This window comes from Oryza sativa, chromosome 9, assembly GCF_034140825.1.
Source record: "Oryza sativa Japonica Group chromosome 9, ASM3414082v1".
NCBI classification, from domain to species: domain Eukaryota; kingdom Viridiplantae; phylum Streptophyta; class Magnoliopsida; order Poales; family Poaceae; genus Oryza; species Oryza sativa.
The window spans coordinates 26,210,710-26,231,630 of NC_089043.1; the positions used below are offsets into that span (position 1 = coordinate 26,210,710).

The 20,921-nt window shown below is 49.9% G+C and overlaps 3 protein-coding genes and 2 long non-coding RNA genes across 5 annotated transcripts; 1 reads left to right on the forward strand and 4 right to left on the reverse strand.

Moving 5' to 3' along the window:
* The first annotated feature begins 1,943 nt into the window (after positions 1-1,943).
* Positions 1,944-4,346, forward strand: LOC9266836 (uncharacterized). Its single transcript, XR_001540185.3, has 2 exons — positions 1,944-2,437; positions 2,526-4,346. It is a non-coding gene; the product is annotated as an uncharacterized lncRNA (long non-coding RNA).
* LOC112936072 (G-type lectin S-receptor-like serine/threonine-protein kinase SD1-13) lies at positions 4,116-11,734 on the reverse strand. The gene is made up of 7 exons (XM_026020366.2): positions 6,419-11,734; positions 6,204-6,305; positions 5,904-6,103; positions 5,581-5,788; positions 5,260-5,497; positions 5,023-5,173; positions 4,116-4,914 (listed from the first exon to the last, which is right to left on the reverse strand). The coding sequence occupies exons 1-7, from the start codon at positions 7,740-7,742 to the stop codon at positions 4,612-4,614; spliced, it is 2,526 nt and encodes an 841-aa protein (XP_025876151.1). The 5' UTR covers positions 7,743-11,734; the 3' UTR covers positions 4,116-4,611.
* Positions 11,735-12,443: 709 nt separating this feature from the next.
* On the reverse strand, positions 12,444-15,909 carry LOC107275678 (G-type lectin S-receptor-like serine/threonine-protein kinase At1g11300). The gene is made up of 7 exons (XM_015795818.3): positions 14,518-15,909; positions 14,249-14,341; positions 13,958-14,157; positions 13,582-13,792; positions 13,255-13,492; positions 13,012-13,162; positions 12,444-12,915 (listed from the first exon to the last, which is right to left on the reverse strand). Exons 1-7 carry the CDS (start codon positions 15,887-15,889, stop codon positions 12,613-12,615), a joined length of 2,568 nt encoding a protein of 855 aa, XP_015651304.1. The 5' UTR covers positions 15,890-15,909; the 3' UTR covers positions 12,444-12,612.
* Positions 15,910-16,444: 535 nt separating this feature from the next.
* On the reverse strand, positions 16,445-18,114 carry LOC107276565 (receptor-like serine/threonine-protein kinase SD1-8). The gene is made up of 2 exons (XM_015755764.3): positions 16,694-18,114; positions 16,445-16,467 (listed from the first exon to the last, which is right to left on the reverse strand). Exons 1-2 carry the CDS (start codon positions 18,039-18,041, stop codon positions 16,445-16,447), a joined length of 1,371 nt encoding a protein of 456 aa, XP_015611250.2. The 5' UTR covers positions 18,042-18,114.
* A 1,420-nt stretch (positions 18,115-19,534) lies between these two features.
* On the reverse strand, positions 19,535-20,388 carry LOC136351942 (uncharacterized). The gene is made up of 4 exons (XR_010735270.1): positions 20,141-20,388; positions 19,985-20,050; positions 19,763-19,894; positions 19,535-19,699 (listed from the first exon to the last, which is right to left on the reverse strand). It is a non-coding gene; the product is annotated as an uncharacterized lncRNA (long non-coding RNA).
* Between the last annotated feature and the right edge of the window lie 533 nt (positions 20,389-20,921).

Genomic DNA, 20,921 nt, shown 5'->3' on the forward strand with positions numbered 1-20,921 from the left:
ATATTAATGCTACATTTTCGGACTCATGTGGCTGGTGAGATGAAATTGGGGCGTACCAGCCAGAGATGTGACAGGTATTAACGTATAATGGTATTTGCTTCTCTTCGAGTGGAACGATTCAAACAAGATGGTCACCTTGTAATTTCTGTTTGGAAAATGCGTTTATGTGCTCCTGTATTTGATATAACAGTAGTAGTGCTTCATATTTTTGTCGCCAAATTGAGCACTAATTAGTAATTACTCGCTCTCTCCATCAAAAAGATTTAAATCCTATCAACGAATCTAGAAAAAGCGATGTTTAGATTTATAGTCATAAGTTAATTTATTTTTGAACGGAGAGCGTATTAAACTAAGGGTCCCATCGAATCGATTACCTAAAAATAAATTATAAGTCGTATCAGCTTATTAGTGATAAAAACTAATTTATATGTAAAACTTTTAAATATGTGTTTGTAACGTGACGGAGCTCGTGGCTCCTCACCGGGAGACCGCACAGGCCCCCCTTTGCCGGTTCGGCCGGGGGCTTAGGGTGAAATCTCAAGCTCTCTCGGTATGTGGAAAGATCGCCAGCTAGGAAGAAACGCGAGACACGGGCGATGTATACAGGTTCGGGCCGCTGGGAAGCGTAATACCCTACTCCTGTGTTTTGGTGGATTTGTGTATGCACAAGTAACAAAGTGTCAACCAGCCCCCAATCGCTCTGGGATCGGATCTGGAGAAGGCCTTGTGTCCAAAAGTCCTCTCTCTATCTAAGTGGGCAAGGTCCTCCTTTTATATCTCAAGGGGATACCACATGCCCCTCTCCCTCTCCAAACTGGACTGTTCTTCTCTTCATAAACGGACGGAGATCGGTACGGTTGCTGTCCGGGTGCCCTTCTGACGGGACGGCCCATATCTACCCCACTTCCGCCGGAAACAGGTGCGACGTGGGATTATGGCTGTCTGTTGATGACGCGACCAGTGTCAGACTGGTCACAGATCAGTCATCCTTGTCCACCACGTGTCAGCTTAGCAACGTGCATGTTTGCCCTTCTTCATGTAGCATCTTGCCTGTAATGGTTGGGATGAAGCCTGGTATAAATCTAACCAGGGCTAACGTGCCATCTCTAAGAGATTACACGCTAGCTCCGGCTTGAGACGAGTGCCTAGAGGCTTTCGTCTTGACGGGATGGGGCAAGGCGTGCGTCAGACCGCCAGTCGCCACCTAACCCGTGATCTGACCGGTCTGTGACTGGTCACAGACCGGATAAAGGAACGCGCTGCACTACGCTGCATGCAGCGTGACACGTTCGACCAGACCGCAATAAATGTGGTTAGGTGAGGCTTACCGTGTTCACCCAACCCATTCATGTGGCGCTAACTCCACAAGGGGTCGGGGCGCCTCGGCCCTCGGGGCCGGGGCAGGAGTCACCCGACCCCCCCTCGAGGAAATCAGGAGGAGGGCGGACACCTCACCCTCGGGCCCGACGTCCCCGAAGGTGCCAGGCCACGTGGGCGATTGTGTCTGCCTCAAGCCTCTGGTCACGATACTCCCGGTCCCATATCACCGACATAACGACTTAAAACCTAATGATAAAAATAAATTTTGTTAAAAATATCATAAAGTCAACTTCAAAATTAATTTTTAATTTTAACTTATTCTTTTGGCAACCGATGGGCTCTAATTTGTCACGTTTCAGTACCGATTATGATCTTTAAGAGTAAGGCACGGTCAATTTTTTTCTCTATCTCGGAGCAGGTCAGATTGTATTTTCTTTTATAGGTTCTTTCTGTATTTTTGGTTAAAAACAAAAAAATTTCAGTAGAATGATTGCTTCTGTTCTGCTAAAATACAAGCCAAGGGGGAGGGGCTGAGACAAAAATATGGAATGTTAGTAGGGTGTATCTGAAAATATCCACTTGATGCCTACTATCAATCTGGGCCGTTAGTACTTTGATCTAACGGTACGTGACCGCATTTCAAACCGCCGCTGCCGGCGCTCGTCGCCTCGCCGCGGCGTCGTCACTGTTCCGGCTCGTCGCCGCGCGCGCGCGCGGCCGCGCGGGGCTCTCCCTTGCTCTGCCACTCTACTGCCATGGGCGACCGCTTCCTCTTTTATCCCCTTGTGTCCTCCTGCATGGCCTGGCCTGGACTGGACCTGAGAGTTGCTGGTGGCGCCGCCGGCACGGCGCCTCCTACGTGTTCGACGGAATGCCCAAGCCGTTTCACCCCTGCTGGTGCTGCATCTACCTGATCCATCGTACCATTAATTAGCCCGGTCAGTGGGAAGTGGGAACGGTAAAAGAGCACCTGCGCTGTTTAAAGGTTTGGAGGTTTGGGAATGGAGCTTGCCGATGTAGCTGGTGAAGAAGAAGCTAAAAGCCAAGGTGATGGATTGTGGTCTAATTACCTAGACATCGAGCATGTGAAAACTGTATCCCCTGAGACATAAAACAGGTTCTTACTATTTATTCAGATGTTTTAGTTCGCTCATTAGTACAAAGACATTATCAGGACTAATGAGGTACTTGTCAATTGTCATCAGATGTGCCAGGGAATGCCATCTGATAGCTGGCATGGTGAAAACATGAAGCATCCGATACTTGGAAACGGTTTGTCCCTTACTTCTACTCTTTTACATGTATATGTAGCATGCTCATTCTGTTAAGAGTATTGAGGGTATTATAGACATTTCTACTTCTCTTGTACATATTTATATGCTCTTTGAGCTAAGTCAATTGCAATAGTTGAAATCCCCAATTTCTATCTTCTCTCCAAAAGTGACATGGTATCAGAGCAAGGGAGCAAACCCTAGCCGTCGATCCAAGTCCACGCCGGCACGCCGGCGGCGGCTCGCCGCCGGCAAGCCCAACTAACCCGTCCACATCCTCATTGAGTAGTAGTAAGTGCAACAGCACCGTTGTCAGCTCAGTTTCGTCCCCAATCAGCAAAGGTTCTAGCAGCAGCACCACTTCCTCGTTCTCCTGTCATCAAGTCCATCGACAGCCCATCGCGGCGGAAGTCGCGGTCATCGCCGCCGGTCGCGCGCCATCCGTGCCGCCCAGATCTGGGCCGCCGCCCGCCGCATCAAAGGCAGTCGTCATCACTGATTGTTGCTTTCTCCTCTTCAAGCGGCAGCAGCAGCGAGCCTGTCGTTCTCCAGTTCATCTCCAATGAGCAAACAAACAGGAGCAGCAATCAGCCAATCAGTGCCCCCGTCGTGGGTGCTCGTCCTCCGCCGGCCAGGCCCTCGTCGTCCATTGCGGCAAGCCGCTGCCGTCCACCCATCGAGCCGGCCAGCCGCCGATGCTCATCGTCATCATCTTCTCATCGTCCCAGGCTATTCCTGAACTTCAGATCCACATCAACCCCTCTCTCCGTCTTTGTTTTTCTGTTGCGTGTATGCTCATGGTCAAGTAGCAACAGGATAGATAGGAGCAGATTTGAGGCTCTTGGACTCTTTGGTTATGCAGCTGGGTTACAGCTAATTAGTGATTGAAGAATGGGTTCCTGCTACTGTCATTGTTCTTTTTGCAGCCACTACTATCGATAAGCCTTCAAATCAATTTCATGTCTTGGTCATCAATTTACTATATTTCATATCAAGTCCATCCAAGTCCAATACTCCAATGCATATCCTTTAATTTGTTGAATTTGCACCAGTTCATCTCTTTTGCTACTACTTAGTGTCTGCTACTATCATTGAGTCAAATTTCTCTACAATTTATCGAGTCAATCCAAATCCATTGCTTACCCTCAATTCGTCAAAGTCATGCCAATTCATCTCTTCATTGTCTTTTCTACATCACCAACTCGCTGTCAGAGTTGGCTTTAATCATCACCAGTTCCCCGTCGGAGCTGGCCTTCATTGTCACTTCATCATCTCCATGTCGGAGCTTGTCAACATGATCATCATCACTCAGTGAAGGTCCGAAGAACAGTTTGTGAAGGGCCTTCATCAACATCAATGTCTCATCATCAGTCAAAGGACCGAAGAACAGTTTGTGAAGGTCCATTGTCATCATCATCATCATCATCAACATCTCCGAATCAATGAAGAGCCGAAGAACAGTTTGTGAAGGCTCCAAGGTCCAGTTCATTGAGAAGGGGATACATCTTTTCTTCTTCATCATCCTAGAATTGGCACACTTCGACGACATCATCAAGGCTTTGGAGATAGGCTAATATTTGGATTGTGTTCTAGTGTTTAGTTTACCTTTCAAATGCAATGTTATTGCATACACATTGCATTTGAGTGGGGGTGTTAAGAGTATTGAGGGTATTATAGACATTTCTACTTCTCTTGTACATATTTATATGCTCTTTGAGCTAAGTCAATTGCAATAGTTGAAATCCCCAATTTCTATCTTCTCTCCAAAAGTGACACATTCTGTGACAACAATACATATCAAACCGTCAATTATCAAGACTCATGTCTTCTGATCTCAAATTCAATGAATGTTGAGCCATATTGAAAACAGTTGATGTTGAGGAGTGTCTTTCTTATTGGGATCTTTGCACTGGGCACTCCTGCAGGTCTTTCACATGAAGACATCACTGAAGTACCTAACACTACCAACTTCTTGAATGCTGTTGACGTAATCGAGCCCATTTGACCACCTCTTAGTACTCTATCGCCCCTCCATAACTGTAAGAGTGACTGTGTTGTTTGAGTTCTGAGTGTCATCTCTTGGTTGCTCCATTTCGATATCCCTTTGCGCAAAGTAAGCAGGTCTATTTGGGGCTGGAAGTGAATTGCTTCCATTCTCCAAAATAAGCATAACAGATGACATGAGTGGCCTATCATTTAGATTTTCCTGAACGCACAAGAGTCCAACATGGATGCATAGCATGACCTCATCTAATAGGCAACTTGCCACAATAGATGGGTCAATCATGTTTTTTGCCTTCCCTTCATTCCATAGGTTCCACGCCTGAATCCATCATATTGATAAGTTAATTATATAAGTATAACTTGCTTCTCTTCAAATCCTTCTGCAAGTAAATGAAGTGATTACAAATTCATAGAATGGAATACTTACATATATTGAAAGATTTGGGAAGTCCTCAATGAAATCAGTAGAGCTTATCCTAGAACCGCTTACGATCTCCAAAAGCAGCACACCAAAGCTATAGACATCGGACTTCATAGAAAAGATACCTCCCATAGCATATTCAGGAGCCATGTAGCCACTAGTTGGATCATATCACTTCAAAAAATTAGTCCGTGCACAGGGTCCAAACAAATGTTAATTCGCGATGGTTCGAGCATTACTCACTATGTTCCGACGACTCTCCTAGTAATTCCATTTTGCTGGTTGTCCCCAAAGATCCTTGCCATGCCAAAATCTGATATCTTTGGGTTCATTTCTGCATCCAGCAAAATGTTGCTTGCCTTGAGATCTCTATGGATTACTGTTAATCTTGAATCTTGATGGAGGTAAAGCAGGCCCCGGGCAACCCCTTTTATAATCTTGAACCGTGTGGACCAGTTCAATGATGATTTTCTTTCACTATCTGCAAATCAGCAACACCTTATATCAGCATAAATGTTTCTTTTGTACCAATTCAGCAGCTTGTGATCTGCTCCTAGAACATACTGAAAAGAGAAGCATCTAAGCTCTTATTGGCCATAAACTCATAAATCAGCAACTTCTCATCTCCTTCGATGCTGCAACCGACAAGTCGAACAAGGTTTCTGTGCTGTAATTTGGCAATTAGGAGCACCTCATTTCTGAATTCCACTACTCCTTGTTCAGAACACCTGCTAAGTCTTTTGATAGCAACTTCACGACCACCTATCACTCCCTTCAGAATTATAAGAACAACATTTTATTCTCTGATCTTGGATGGTTTTGTAAAATATAAAGAGTCGGCTTGATGGATCAGTTTTTTTTTTTCTTAAGCTAGTGCATGATTTTACCTTATATACTTTGCCAAAACCTCCTTTTCCATTCATAGCTGCGTCAGAAAAATTTTCTGTTGCAGTGGCAATCTCGTTATATTCTACAAACGGAAAATCAAGATCTTGGGCAGGGATTTCTTTCCCAAATTCATCAGAGACACTCAATACTCTCAAGGCTCGCTTCTTGTTGTTCTTCCCATCATGTTTGACGATCATTTCTTCTCTCATGAATGCAAAAGTTCAGAATATTAATGCACCGAACATATATCACCATATACACACAGATTATTTATTACTTATATGAACATATATATGTACCTTTGAACTTGGGAACACATATGAGGATGCATGTGGGTATAAGAATACTTGCCAACACTATTGGAAGTGCAAATTTCACTGCACTTCTTTTTGACCCCCTACCTGCCAAATTTTTATCAAGCTAATTTAATCTGACATATTTTGCAGTGAGAAATTGAGAAAGCACCAGTCTAAAAAAAATTGATAATGCCATATATCTGAATAGATTTATTTACCTGCACCTGCCATTCGGAGGTACAGCGTCTCGCCTAAGTCACCCCAGCTCTCGTTCACCTTCTCCATGTCGAGCAGCTCGCCGCCCCACATCAAACACCTGGTCGGATCTCTCCTCGTGCTCCTGCTCAGGTCGGCGTAGGCGTACGCCACGCAGGAGCAGTTGCGGCGGCACGCCGCCGCGCACTCGCCGGCGTTCATGTTCCCGACGAGCGCGTACCCGTCGGGCAGCTTCATGTCCGGGAACTCCGCGAACCCGTCGCCGCAGCGCGCCGCCTCCTTCCGGCGACACCCCAGCGAGAAGTCGCCGCGGCTCCAGTCGGCGCCGCTCGCCGGCTCGAACCCTTCGAGGCAGTGGCACGTCGAGACGCCGCCGCCGGCGCCGCCGCCGCCGCCGGTGCTGTTGCCGCAGTAGCCGAACGCGCCGCAGTAGCCGAAGAGGCTGCAGTCGCGGCGAGGGAACCTGGCGTTGGTGACCCACGCCGACGACACGTTGCTCCAGCTCTGCAGGTGGAGGTCGCCGGAGTAGGACATGAGGTAGTGCATCGGCGGCGCTCCGGCGGAGAGGGTGAAGGAGGCGTAGATCTCGTCGTCGGTGTAGACGACGGCGGTGTAGATCGCCGACGAGCCGCCCTTCTGGTAGTTGCTGTCCACCATGTAACCCGTCCACATCGAGCTGCGCCAGTGCACGCGCGACCCATTCCAGATCTTCGCCTGCAGCGGCCTCTCCGGGTCGACGCCGAACGAGAAGCTCCCCGGCGACGGGTCGCCGGCGCCCTTCCAGGAGACGATCCGCATGCCGGAGTGCGACCGGTAGTCGATGCCGAGCTTCATGCCGGCCATGAACACGTCGCTGGGGTGCTCGAACGTCTGCCACAGGGCGGTGTCGTCGGGCAACCGTAGCACGAGGTTGCCGGAGTTCACGAGCACCGCCACGGCACCCGACGAGTTCACGCCGCCGGCGGTGACATTAGTCCTCCAAAGAACACGGCCGGCCGCGTCGGACAAGACCAGGTTGCTGCTGTCGTCGGCCATGGCGAGCTTGGAAGAAGAAGGGTGGTCGGTGATGGGGGCGAGCTGGTCGGCGACCCACACCACGGTGAGCTTGGGGACATTGTTGTACCATATGCCAAGGTACAGTCCAGATGAGTTGGACGGCGAGAAGAAGCCCATGGCGAAGGCGCCGCCATCGGAGACGAGGGTGGCGCCAGGGGAGAGCGTCTTGCCGACGGCAAGCCGGTCATCGGAAGCAGCCAACGGCAAAGAAAGCAAGAAGAGAAAGATGGCAGTGGCAGCTTGAGTGCAAGTGCAACCTGCATATTCCATTGTGTTAGCCAGTAATAATCAGGATTAGCTTTGCAACTAGCTGGGAGATGAAGCTGCTTAGCTCCAGCTTATATAGTGTGCATGCACAAAGATGCAGGAATTTGGTGGTTGCAGTTGACTAGTTTCAGAATTCAGGCTACATTGCAGCCATCAGGCAATATATGTTTCAGAATGCAGGCTAATCCTGCATTGCAGGCAAATATGTGGCAGGTAAGATGAAATTGGTTGGCAGTAGCTGTAAACTTCACAGGTATTTTAGTATATTAAGTGCTGTAATCTAATCTGAGGAGACCTGGATTAGTAGTCTTCCTTATTTATGTTACTAGGGTCAATTACTCAACTAACATGTGCCATTAAGATAAGACTTTTTCCATTTTAGTTGTCCTGTCAGTCCTGAGATCAACTCTTAAGCCAACTTCTACATTTTTTTTTCAGGTCACAGCAAACTTCAGCTGTAATTTCGTTTTGGGGGGGGGGGGGGGGGGGGCGATCGTTTCAAGTACTAAAACACAACGCAGCTGATGCCAACATGTGTTGACTTGGAGGGGAACTGTCACACCCCAATCCGGCACCGCCGTACAACGTCACCTGATAGGAGCGTGTCGTAGGAATAACGGCGCGAACCGCTTCCTACGAAACCGCGATCTCGGTACCAGTCCCAGGACCATAGTGCTGGTATCCATGGTGACAAATATGAATCATTGAAAATCCTTAAAATAAATAGATGACTTATTTACCTTAACTTAGGTTGCAGCTCAGAACAGCCCGAGAATGCAACCGACGACATGGACGAGGAAACACCAACAACAGCAGCAGCAGCGGAACCAACGGACTAACACCCAACACCACAGGCGATGGCTGGGAACCAGGACGAAACCCTAATCTTCACTTCACTTCAAGGCGGGGGAACTATATATATTTATATAGAGCAAGGGTGAGTACTTTCGTACTCAGCAAGTCACGGGAATTTAGGTGTTTAATGCAAGCTTGGAAGAGAGGCAAGGTTGTTTTGCAAATCCTTTGTTTGAAATCATTTTGAAAACACTAAGTGATTTATTTCTTTTTGAGTTTGGATCGAAAAGAGACTTGTGTCTCGATTCGACTTAAGAGATGCTTTTCAACAAGTCAAATGGTAATGTACCGACCTCCCGGGTCATATCATTACTTATCGGCTCCCAGAGCCATTTCACTTGATTAAGCGGCTCCCAGAGCCTTTTTCATTTTCTCGGACTCCCAGAGTCCAGCTGCCCAGCAGCAAAGCAATCCGCTTCCACTCGGGAAGCCTAGTCTATGATGCCCGCAGACATCCCGAATCACACAGATTCGTTTCTGACCACTCAGGTCATCCATCTGCCACGTAGGCTGATTCTGGTTACGATTCCAACACCACAACAACTTTTCACAAAGCACAGGCAAACAAATCTACGCAACGGGAACCACCTCACATCCACCCATGACCGTGGGCACGGCTGTTCGAACAGTTAGTTAACCTCTGCAGAGGGGTACACTTTACCCACAAGATACGAACTTATTCCGAACACCCGTCGGTATCGGAGGTTCGCAACAAAGCCTTTCCCAAGCCGACCCAGGGTTACCTCATGCCACATAGAAGGATCGAATCCTCACATAAATATAGGCCATTTTAGTTTTCACAAATCAAACTCCAACCACCTCGATCGGTAATTCAGCAAGCTTCTCTTCCTTGCTTACCAGGAACCCGGTTTGGCTCCAACAGACCCCGCTCCGGCGTTCCCAACTATTGGCATGCGAGGTTTCCCTGAACCGACTAGTTACTTAGCCAGGGTGTCCCATTCCACCTTGTGGTTGCACTTTGATTATGCTCGATGAGTTTCCCACAGGAATCGGTCCTTATATGCGAATACGGGACAGTGCCACATAGGCACAACCCCCGCATCGCGAGTTTTCATAATTCATTTTATTTTTAAACACACCGACACCACATGTCGGGTTTTCAAGGCTTCTCAAACCCATTTCCCAAATTTTCGACAATCAACGGTGTATGTGGGATATTTGGTATACGCACTCAGAGAGTACAAATACCGAAGTACCACAAGGGTGGAGCGACAAGGAATCAGGGTAGTACAACCTACAGGAATTAGTGCGACTACTGGGTAGGTCCGTCGATTTGACATGCAAACCGAGGCCAAGCAAATTAAGTGTGTGATTCTACTAATGCAAGTTGCAAACAAAATAATAATGATTTTCCAATTATAGGAGCAATTGATCAAAGGGTGACTTGCCTTGCTCAAGGTCTTCACGGAGCTTCACGAATCTTCGAGAAAACCCGCGATCGACGAAAATCCGGTAACCGCAACTATACGCAAACAATCAAAAACCTAAACAAAAGACCAAAAGAAAAATCCTATTTAGACTAGATAATGGTGCCATTAAATAGATCTCGATTTTACGGGAATACTGGAAGTGGAACGGGGTTAATCGGAATTACGGATCGGGAGATATGAATTTTGGGAGTTTAATTGGAATTTCTGGACAAGGAAATGATTTGTCGAATCTTTTTTTTTTGGAATGCAGGCAATGATTTATGAATTTTATGGAAAAGAATATTCTCAAGAATATTCTTTTATCACTCATTGACATGTGGGGCCAACATATGGTGAGAGAGAGGTGAATTGGGAGGGAACAGATATGGACTTTTGGTCACTGTGTTTGGGAAGGGAGCAAAGATGGACTTTAGCTTTTGGGTGGGGGGTACTGGGCTCGGCACGAGGGAGTATAAGTGGACTTTAGTCCATTGGACCGGGGAGCAGCGCAGCCCAACGGCTGGCGAGGCCGAGAGGGGGGGGGGGGGGCTGGCTGGCGGGGCGTCAGCTTGACCCGGTCAAGCCCACGTGGACAGCCACGTTGGATGGAGGAAAGGGAGGTGAGGCCGGGCGGCCGATCCGACGGCTGGCGGCGAGCGGCTCATACCGGCGAGCGGCGGCGAACCGGGAGGGGCGGCGTGCACCGGAAGCAAGCGGGGATCAAGGGGAGCTAATTCAACGGTGCAGATGAGGGAGAGGCGGCGCGGCGGCGGCTGGCGACGGCAGCCGTGCGGCGGCGGGATGGGTGGCACGGCGCGGGCGCGGCCGGCGAGGCGGGCGGCCGCGGCGGCGCGCCGGGGAGGTTCAAGGGGTCCTGCGGACTGCGGCGGTGAGAGTAATCGCTGGGTTTCGAGCTGACGGCGGCGCATGGCCGAGCGCGACGGCGGATGGCGACGGCGGCTATCGCCGGCGAGCAAAGAGGGGTTTCTCGCCGGAGCGACGAGGGGTCAATTCGCCGGTGCTGGAGCATCTACGCGAGGTCGCGAACTCATTCCACCGGTCGAGAGGGCACGGGCGGCGCCGAGAGAGGCCGGCGACGGCGAGTTCGTGCGCGGCACAGAGCGACTACGCGGCGTCGAGCACTCTAGCAGCCTAAGGAGGAGGAAAAACAGAGAGAGGGGCGGAGGGAGTCACCGCGACGGGGAGAGGCGGCGGGGGACGGCCGGTGGCACGAGACGCGATCACGGCGACCTCGGGTCGGGCAAGGGAAGAAGACGGCGCCCGGAGTCCCGCGTCACGCGCCCACGCACGCACCGGCTCCCCCGGTGCTCGGCGACGGACGGCGACGGCGAGAACAGCGGGAAGGCAACGATGGCACGGTGGAGGTGGAGAGTGAAGCGGGAGGGATTGTGAGGAGGGGCTCGGCTTTATAGCGGAGGCGAGGTCGGTTCGAGGCGGGAGCGAGCGGCAAAGGCGGTTCGTGGGCGACGTGGGGACGGCGACGGCGTGGATGCAAGGGACGATGGAGGCGGTGGATCGGACGGCGAAGAATCGGGTCACGAGCGCGGGAGGAGCAATATGGCGCGGTCAAGGTGGGGGCACTGGCGCGGCGGGACGTCGTCGGCGTCCTCTGCCTCCGCGCGCAAGAAGACAAGGACGGGAGAGAGAGAGGCCGGGCTTAGAAGGGAAAAAGGGAGGGACGACGGTGGAAAGGGAGGCCTGTCCCTTCCGTTTTGGGCGGCGGGCAGGCGAGGCGCGGCACGGGCGGTGCAGGCGGCGACCACGCGGGCGCGCGCGCGCGCTACGCGAGGGCGCGGCGGAATTCAAAGGCGGTGGCGAAAATCGATTCGCGGCGCGTAGGCATCGAGAGAGAGAGAGAGAGAGAGGAAGGAGAGAGCTTTCTCTCCCGAGCGGCTCGCGTGCGGCGCACGTGAGAAGGGGGAAGGCGACTGAGGGAGGAGGGCTGAGGGAGAGAAGTGGGCTGATGGGAGGAAATCCGGCCCATCCAAAACAAGAGGAGGCAAACTAGACTTTTACTGGGAAATCTGATTTGGAGAGAAATTTGATATGGAGTTTGAATTTGAATGCAAAATGGGAATTTGGATATTTTGGAGTCGGGAAGATATTTGGCAAGGTTTTCAAGAGAGGATTTGAATTTCGAATACTTAAATCGGAATAGGGACTTCGAGGAGAAGGATTTGATGGCGACGAGAGGGATCAAGGACAGATTTGAATTGAGATCCACGGCACAACTTAGACTTGCACACAAGGAACAAAAATTTTCGCAATTAGGATTTTGCCAAATTAGTTTTTAACGCCTCACGAAAAGCGGAGCGTTACAGGAACGTCTTGCAACTAGCCAAGGTATGCATAAGGGAAACTTTAAGGGCCTTTAGGTGGTCATTTCAGAGATTTGTGAGAGACTCAGAGTTGAAAGCTTTCATTTTTAGAAGATGACCTTTATATACCTGGTACAAGATATTATTGTCAAGATTAGGCTAATACAACTTACAAAAAAAAATGCATGTCAAGTATATTCCTGGCATTTTGTTAGACAACAATTCTGCAATTAAAACTGAATAGTTGCTCTATCTCCCCTCCAGAACTGTAAGAGTCATCTCATTCCCAGAGTTGAAGACATTGTCTCTTCTCTGATCTGCCCCATTTTTCCTTGGAGCAAAATATGCAGGGTGATTTGGGGTTGGCAGTGTGGTGCTTCCATTCTCCAAGATGGACACAACAGAAGACATGAGTGGCCTGTCATCAGGATTTTCCTGAACACACAAGAGCCCTACATGAATGCAAAGCAAGGCCTCATCCAGAGTGCAGCTCTCGGTGATATTCAGGTCTACCAGCTCCTTTGCCCTCCCTTCCATCCAAAGGCTCCATGCCTAACAGAAAAACGAAATTACATCTTCAGATTGCATAAGAACTCCATATACCTTAAGGATCTAAGAGCTATATAAGCTTAGAAGCAAAATACTTACATAGACTATAAGGTTAGGAAAGTCCATAATGCGATCAATATTGCTTATTTTCACACCACTGATAACCTCCAAGAGTAAGACACCGAAGCTATAGATGTCAGTCTTGACAGAAAACATTCCCTCCATTGCATATTCAGGAGCCATGTAGCCACTGTTGAGAAAATTTCACATTGAAAAGTTATGAAAGTTGAATTGAGTTAATCTGCATGTTAAGCTATGAAATTGGCACAAAGAATTACGCACTATGTTCCAACAACTCTTCTAGTATTGGCATTCTGTTGGTTGTCACCAAATATGCGTGCCATACCAAAGTCTGCTATTTTGGGCCTCATCTCCGAGTCCAGCAAAGCATTACTAGTTTTGAGATCTCTATGAATAATCGTCAACCTTGAATCATGATGTAGATAAACAAGGCCCCTAGCAACACCTTTGATTATTCTGAACCTTGCTGGCCAGTCTAGTGTTACACCTCTTTCACTCTCTGCAAAAGAACATATATGCTATGTGTGAAATGCAAATAAACATTCATTAAATTGTTCTTTGAACTTGTGATATGCTGGTTGAACATACTGAAAATGGCGACATCCAAGCTTTTATTTGGCAAGTACTCGTAAATTAACAATTTCTCATGTCCCTCAACGCAGCAACCGAGAAGTCGAACCAAATTTCGGTGTTGTAGTTTAGCAATCAGAGTGACTTCATTTCTAAACTCCACTATTCCTTGATCAGAGTCTCTACTTAGCCTTTTCACAGCAACCTCTTGACAACCTTGTAACATCCCCTTTTGAGAAATAGCAGTGTCATGTTAATGCACATAAAAAGATAATTAGATTTTTATGCTCCTTGAAGAGGTATAATATTTTATAGACTTTCTAGTGCTAATTTGTGGTAACGAGTCCTGCTCATGGACTCTAAAAATCCTTAAAATTATATCACTGGAAGTTACCTTATAAACTTTACCAAAACCGCCCTGTCCAACCATGAATGATTTGGAGAAGTTGTTTGTTGCAGCCACAATATCATCAAATTTTACAAATGGAAATTCATGGTCATGGGTTGTGCTTGCTTCTTCAAGTTCAAGGGCAGTAGCTGTCAGTACTCCCTGAACTTGTGATTTCTTGTGTTCTTTCACGCTCCTTTTCTTACCTGCCGTAAAAGTTTATGACCATTATGTTCCTCTGCTCTTGTAGTGTATGTACAGAAGCATTGAGGGGAAAAACAAGAATTCTGTTCTTACCTCTGAAGATGCAGAACCATGAAAGGGAAATGCAGGTGACAATCACTAACACTGGCACTGCAATTTTCACTGCATTTCTCTGTTTCCTTTTACCTGCACAGAGACACACTGTTCATTTCATTTTCGACCAATATTTCATTTTAAAGAATCTTGCACATGATATTCTCTCCTAATTTCGTGAAATGCATATGGATCATACTTGCATTTGGCACTCGTATACCTGAACCGTTTTTTATCATAACATGAAGTATGATGCTTTAGGCCTGTACCTGAATTTGGCATGCCTGCCACTCTAAGGTAGAGTGTTTCACGGCTGTCGCCGCCGGCACCGACGGTGCCCCAGACCTGCCCGGGACCCAACCTGCCCGTGTCGACGAGCTCGCCGTCGCCGGCCCAAACCAAGCACCTCGTCACGTCACCCCTTGACTTAGCGCTGCTGTTCAGGGTCGCGTAAGCGTACGCCACGCAGTTGCAGTCGCCGCCGCACTCCGCCGCGCACTCGTCGAGGCTCCTGTTCCCGACGTGCACGAACCTGTCAGGCACCTTCATGCCCGGCAGCGCCACGAAGTGCCCGTCGCCGCCGCATCGCAGCGCCTCCTTTCGTCGGCAGCCACGGGAGAACAGGCCGCTGTTCCACTCCTCCGCGCTCACTGGCTCGAACCCGTCCAGGCACTTGCACGTCGGGACGGCGCCCGTGGCGTCGCAGGAGCCGCCCGGGCCGCAGTGCTCATACGTGAAGCAATCCATGGCCGGCCATGTGGCGAGCATCATCCATTCGGATGCTTCCTTGTTCCAGCCAAGGAGCTGTAGCTTGCCGGAGTCGCTCAACAGGAAATGCGTGGGCGGGGCGCCGTCGGCTACGGTGAACACAATGGATAGGTCGTTGTCGGTGTCGACCAGTGCCAGGTAGACCGCCGTTCTGGCGTTGGCCTGGAACTGGCTCGACGTCACCATGTACCCCGTCCAGACGCCGGCGCGCCACGCCGGGCGCGAACCGTTCCATATGAAGAACTGGACGAACGTGTCTGAGTCGCCGCCGTAGGAGAAGCTGCCCGGCGAGGGGTCCTCGGGGCTCTTCCATGAAACCAGCCGGTCGCCGGCGAGCGTCCGGTAGCTGAGCCTCACTTTCATGCCGGGGAGCAGCGTGTCCGTCGGCTGGCTAAAGCTCTGCCACAGCACGGTGCCGTTCTGCGACCGAACGACGAGGTTGCCCGTGTTCATGAGCACGGCCGTCGACGGTGACGGCGACAACGAGGAGGAGCTCGCTACGGCGGTGAGGTTCGTGGTCCAAACAATCTGTCCGCTGGCATCGGACAAGACAAGGTCAGATGTGTTGGTCATGGCAAGAGAAGGCAACGAGGAGTTAGAGCTGCCGTTAACGATGATCGGAGTTGCCCGGTTGGCGACCCAAACCACGGTGCGCCGTGGGATGTTGTTGTACCATATGCCGAGGTGCAGCTTCGCCGGAGTTGAGTTAGATGGGGCGAAGAAGCCCAAGGCGAAGTCGCCGCCATCGGAGATGACAGCGGCGCCGGGGGAGAGTGGCTTGCCGGAGACAATCCGGTCGTCGGCGGCGCACAACGCCGGCGACAAGAGGAGGAAGGCGGCGATGCAGGTGAAAGCAGATGATGACCAATCCATCTGTCAATCTGTGGCCTGAAGGAGATAGATCACCTATGTTTCGCTCGTATATATAGCCATTCCTTAATTTCTTTAGACATGCATTAGGAGCAGTAAGAAATTGCTGAGCTGCAGCTTGGGTCGTGACATGCAAGTAAATAATGCAGATGTTTAGGATTTACAGCAGACTAGCAACAGTTTTTGAGAATTAAGAAATGCCTAGGATTGACATTCCACGAATCCATGGCAAATAGTCCTGCTTCTGGCATTTAAATAGCAAGTTCAGCTTATAAGGGTTAGGAACGGCCTGTCAGGGGAATGGAATGAAGGGTTAGTCTTTACAATATTATACATGTCACATTAACTCGTCAGTAATCTTATCTAGAGTTTGTCCACACACCGTTGATCATTCGGTCATTTGACCCAAAAGATATAGGAGCTCCTTTCTTTTACCATTGCGCGCTGAATCCTGTCGCTAAAGAAACATACGTGGAAGGTTCACCCGGAGACTAAAGGAATCTAGGAGGGGAATATTGCACGAACTATAATGAGATGTTTTGACATTAAAAAGAATGTTCAGCGGGTGATGTCAAGCAACTCTGAATGAAACATACAAACTGCGACCTGATATTCTGCGAGACTTAAGCCCTATCACATATTTACAAATGAAAAATAATTTATAAATAAAACTTTTATATAGATGTTCTTAACGATCTAAAAGCAAAGACTAAAAAATAAATTTTAATAAAAATACCTTAAATCAGCTTTAAATTTAAAATTGAAAGTATAAAGTATAAGTGAAAAGATAGTCCGATAAAGTTTTACCTGTGAAACCTGCAGCTTTGAGATAAAGCGTCTCACCACCAACTATGCCCCAAGGCACCCAATCCGGGCCAACTTTCTGTGTGTCGATCAGCTCTCCCAGCCACACCAAGCACCTCGTCGCGTCCTTCCTTGCGCTGCCGCTACCACCCAGGTTGGCATACGCGTACGCCGTGCAGGAGCAGTCACCGGCGCACTCCGCCGCGCACTCGTGGAACGTCTTGTTCCTGACGCGCACGAACTTGTCCGGCAACTGCATCCCCTGCATCTCCAAGAAGACGGCGTCGCCACCGTCGCCGCCGCAGGGCAGCTCCTCCGTTCGCCGGCATCCCCGCGAGAAACGGCCGTTGCTCCACTCCTCCTTGCTCCTCGGCTCAAACCCATCGAGGCACTCGCATGTCGGAGCCACCTCCGAATAGTAGCAGTAACCGTATGGCCCGCAGTAGCCGTAGTGTTCGCACTCGTATTTCGGCAGCTCGCCGAGCTTGCTCCACTCCGACGCGCCGTCGCCGCCGTCCCATGAGAGGACTTGGAGCTTGCCGGAGTTTGTTAGCACGTACCGCGTGCGCGGCGCCCGGTCGGAGATGCCGAAGGAGAGGTAGATCTCGTCGTCGGCGTCGACGACGGACAGGTAGATCACGGTGGTGCCGTTGACCATCAGCTGGCTGGGGATCGGGTTGCCTGTCCAAACCGGGGAGCGCCAGTACGGGCGTGACTGGTTCCAGATGAAGAGCTGGAGGAACGTGTCCGGGTCGCCGCCGAACGAGAAGCTCCCCGGCGATGGATCGCCGGGGCCGTCGTTCCAGGAGAGGAGGCGCTCGCCGACTCGCGTCCTGTAGTTGATCCCTATCTTCATGCCGGGGAGGTACGTGTCCGTCGGGTGGTCGAAGCTCTGCCACAGCGTGGCGCCGTTCGGCGACCGGACGACGAGGTTGCCGGTGTTCATCAGCACTGCAACCGCCGGAGAATTCGCCGCAATAATGGTGATGTCCGTAGTCCAAAGAACGCGGCCGTCGCCGTCGGCCAAGACGAGGCCAGAGGAGTTTGACAGGGTGAGCGACGGTGCAGAGGAAGAGCTGCCATGGCCGCCGTCCTTCACCGGAGTTCCTCGGTTGGCAACCCAGACCAAGGTGAGCGGCGAGATGTCGTTGTACCAAATGCCAAGGTAGAGATTGGACGAGGTGGAGTTGGTCGGGGAGAAGAATCCTAAGGCGAAGGCGCCGCCGTTCGAAACGACGGTGGAGCCAATGGACAGAGGTTTGCCGGGGACAAGCTGGTCATCAGCTACGCACGCCGGAAGGAGGAGGAGGAAGATGGCTGTGGTGAGGTAGTTGAAAGCTATCCAGTTCATCTCTGGTCTTCTGATACGCCGTGGACGCCGAGTTCTTCTCAGGAGTCATAACAATGTGTGTTGGTTTAACATTAACGAGAAACTTCTTGCTACTTGCTACTATTGTATGTATATTAGGTGTAATACGATGTTGTTAAGAGTAAAATATACTCTTAGAAGTTAGATCTATGCCAACCTAAAGAAAGATTGGATATAAACTACGATGGTAGCTACGACCAATCCAATAATGACCTTTTTTTATTTATAATTTTTTTTATTAAAAGTTTTACAAAAATAATTTTCCATTTTGAAAATTGACGGAAGTAGTCGCCTACCGCCCTCCGCCCTCTCAGAGGGCGGCAAAAATGACGTGGCAGACGGCCGTTCGCTCTCGGGCGACGGCCGTCAACGAAATTTGCAGGCGGCCCCCTTGCCGCCCTCCGCTAGGGCGATTTTATACTGTGCGGGGGGCCGCCTGCAAATGGGCGGCGAGAGGGGCATGGAATTTTGCAGGCGGCCCCCTTGCCGCCCTCCGCTTGGGCGATTTTGTACTGTGGGGGGGGGCCGCCTGCAAATAGGCGGCGAGGGGGCATGGAATTTTGCAGGCGGCCCCCTTGCCGCCCTGGGGGAGGGCGATTTTATACTGTGCTCTATATTTTTGTATAAATATCAATAGTTATCAAATCTTTTTATATTGAAAACTATACAAGATTAAAATCTCCAAGACTGGTAAAATACAATTTTATTATTTTTTAGGGCATATTTGGATTGTTACCGTACAAATATTTTGTTAGTGCCAAAATATAAGCAAGTTTTGGCACTACCAAATATTTGGTAAGGTAAAATTGCATTTGATCATATTTGGTTTGCTGCCAAAATGTAAAATTGTAGTGAAGAATGTTCTACATAATCTCAAATCTAGATTACGTATTACCAATGAATAGGCTTCCATTTTCGTGTGTGGTGTGCTAGTGGGAAAGAAGATATGAAGAGGTTGCCTTCAGATTGTCAATTATATAGCGTCGTTTTCACTGCAATATATGTGAACTCAATGAGATACATTATTCATTAGATGTGACAAGACGATCACGCGTGGGCGTGATTCACTTTATGTCAACAGGCAGCGCCGAAAGTTGATAGTGATAACTCGAGCTGCCGCTTTTCATGTGTGCTGTTGTGGACTGTGCGCGCTACTGGATCTGACACTACCGTGAAGCGCCGAAAGTGTGTTGTCGTGAGCATAAGTTGTTCTAGCACCATATGAATGAAAAGAACTATGTAGACGAGACAAACACAAGTAGTACTGCAGTAGTAATAGCAAAAGTAGTACTGCTTTACAAGTTTGTAAGCCAAAAGAAACGGTCACATAAGGACTGAAGAGGTAGAACACTACTGACGAGGCCTCTTACCCCTGTCCCTCCTACCCTGCGCCCTAATGTGCCCCTGGGAGTACGTGAGTCGGTCCGGGGGTACGACACGGCCAACCCGTCCTGCCTGTACAGGTGTGACCTCTGGCTGCTCCTGAGTGTGCGCTTCTGGAGCTCCTCCAAGCTGAGAGGAGCCTAGTACGTCGTGGTGGTGTGCACCGTGCAAGTCGTCGTCGTAGAACTGGCTAGTAGGACCAGTCCTACCGGCGTGAGACGAAGAGGCCCCAGTACCGAAGATCCCGGCTGCAAATCCTGCTGGACAAGGACCATCAGTTTCGTACAAGTATTTAACAGTAGTAATAAAAAGTAAAGTACCGTGTGGGCGAGGGATCGACGCTCCGTGAGAGGAAGAGCTGGCGAACGCGCCCGAAGAGGTGGCGAACGCCCCTGCGGAGCTCGCGGAAGCGCCGGTCGTGCCTGCGAACGCGCTCGAAGGCAGACGAGGTCCTGCGATGAGGAAACGTGCAGTTAAAACATGGTGACATATTCGTGCAAAAGCTGAAACAAAAATGAACTAATATCTGGTCTGAACTGTACCGTGCGAAACCGGTGCTGTAGGTCGCACTGCTCCGAAGCTAGGGGCGCTCGAAGGCAAACGAGGTCCTGCGAGGATGGAACATCAAGTTACGACGGGGTGATGTTTTCGTAGAAAAACAGAAACAAAACTTAAGAAACCTCTGGGCTGAGCAGTACCGTGCGAAACAGGTGCCGTAGGTCGAGGTCCTGCTCCGACGGTAGGCGCGCGAGGCCGGGGTTGTACCGGACCAGCTGGAGGTACGACGTCCACGGCGCTGCGACAGGAGAAGACGCGCATGACCGCACGCATCTTCTCCTGCATCCGGTCGAAGGTCACCCTCTGCTCAACGTCAGTCAAGTGCAAACCTCTGTTCAACCTCACTTGGACTGCGGTGATATCGGCACTGATATCCCGTGCGGCATCAGCCTATGCAAGATGGAAATAAAAAATTCAGTAGTTGTCCTATATTATGCAAGATAAATGAAATAATTGTAAGAAGTAATACAAATTGGACGTACCGCCACGAAGTAGTCTCGGTCACGGTGCATGGGATACGCGTCCGTGACAGCGGCAACGTGCGGCTCTGGGGCGTCTGGAGTGAAGGTCACACGCGCACGAGTGCGAGGAAGGTACCAGCGAAGGTAGTCACGGTAGTTCTCCTCCGTGTGTGGGAAGAGCTCGTTGATCACCTCCTCTGTAGCTAACACCCAGTCGTCAACGTACTGCTGTACACGTGGAGCCCAAAGTGCGCCTGCTAGCTGTCCCCGTCGAGTCAACCTGTGAAGAGAGGTAAATTATATGGCTCGATGAAGTAATTATCATAAAAATTTAAAAATGAACAATCCGAACTCACGAGTGGTCGGCAGGGAGGACGGTCGGCTGCACGTTGCCCGGAAACACCTGCCTAAGTCCGAACTGTCTCATCACACGCTGCGGGCAGTGAGGCTCAACGAAAAT

What these genes read in the sequence shown, in the direction of transcription:
- LOC107275678 (XM_015795818.3), bottom strand. Translation starts at nt 15,889, where the DNA reads ATGGATTGGTCATCATCTGCTTTCACCTGCATCGCCGCCTTCCTCCTC. An exon ending in ATGGTTCTGCATCTTCAGAG is followed by an intron (nt 14,158 to 14,248) that starts GTAAGAACAGAA and finishes CTTTTACGGCAG; the next exon opens with GTAAGAAAAGGAGCGTGAAA. An exon ending in TTCCTAACCTTATAGTCTAT is followed by an intron (nt 12,916 to 13,011) that starts GTAAGTATTTTG and finishes TTTTTCTGTTAG; the next exon opens with GCATGGAGCCTTTGGATGGA.
- LOC112936072 (XM_026020366.2), bottom strand. Translation starts at nt 7,742, where the DNA reads ATGGAATATGCAGGTTGCACTTGCACTCAAGCTGCCACTGCCATCTTT. An exon ending in CCTCCGAATGGCAGGTGCAG is followed by an intron (nt 6,306 to 6,418) that starts GTAAATAAATCT and finishes AAAATTTGGCAG; the next exon opens with GTAGGGGGTCAAAAAGAAGT. An exon ending in TCCCAAATCTTTCAATATAT is followed by an intron (nt 4,915 to 5,022) that starts GTAAGTATTCCA and finishes TGATGGATTCAG; the next exon opens with GCGTGGAACCTATGGAATGA.
- LOC107276565 (XM_015755764.3), bottom strand. Translation starts at nt 18,041, where the DNA reads ATGAACTGGATAGCTTTCAACTACCTCACCACAGCCATCTTCCTCCTC. An exon ending in CAAAGCTGCAGGTTTCACAG is followed by an intron (nt 16,468 to 16,693) that starts GTAAAACTTTAT and finishes TGTTTCATTCAG; the next exon opens with AGTTGCTTGACATCACCCGC.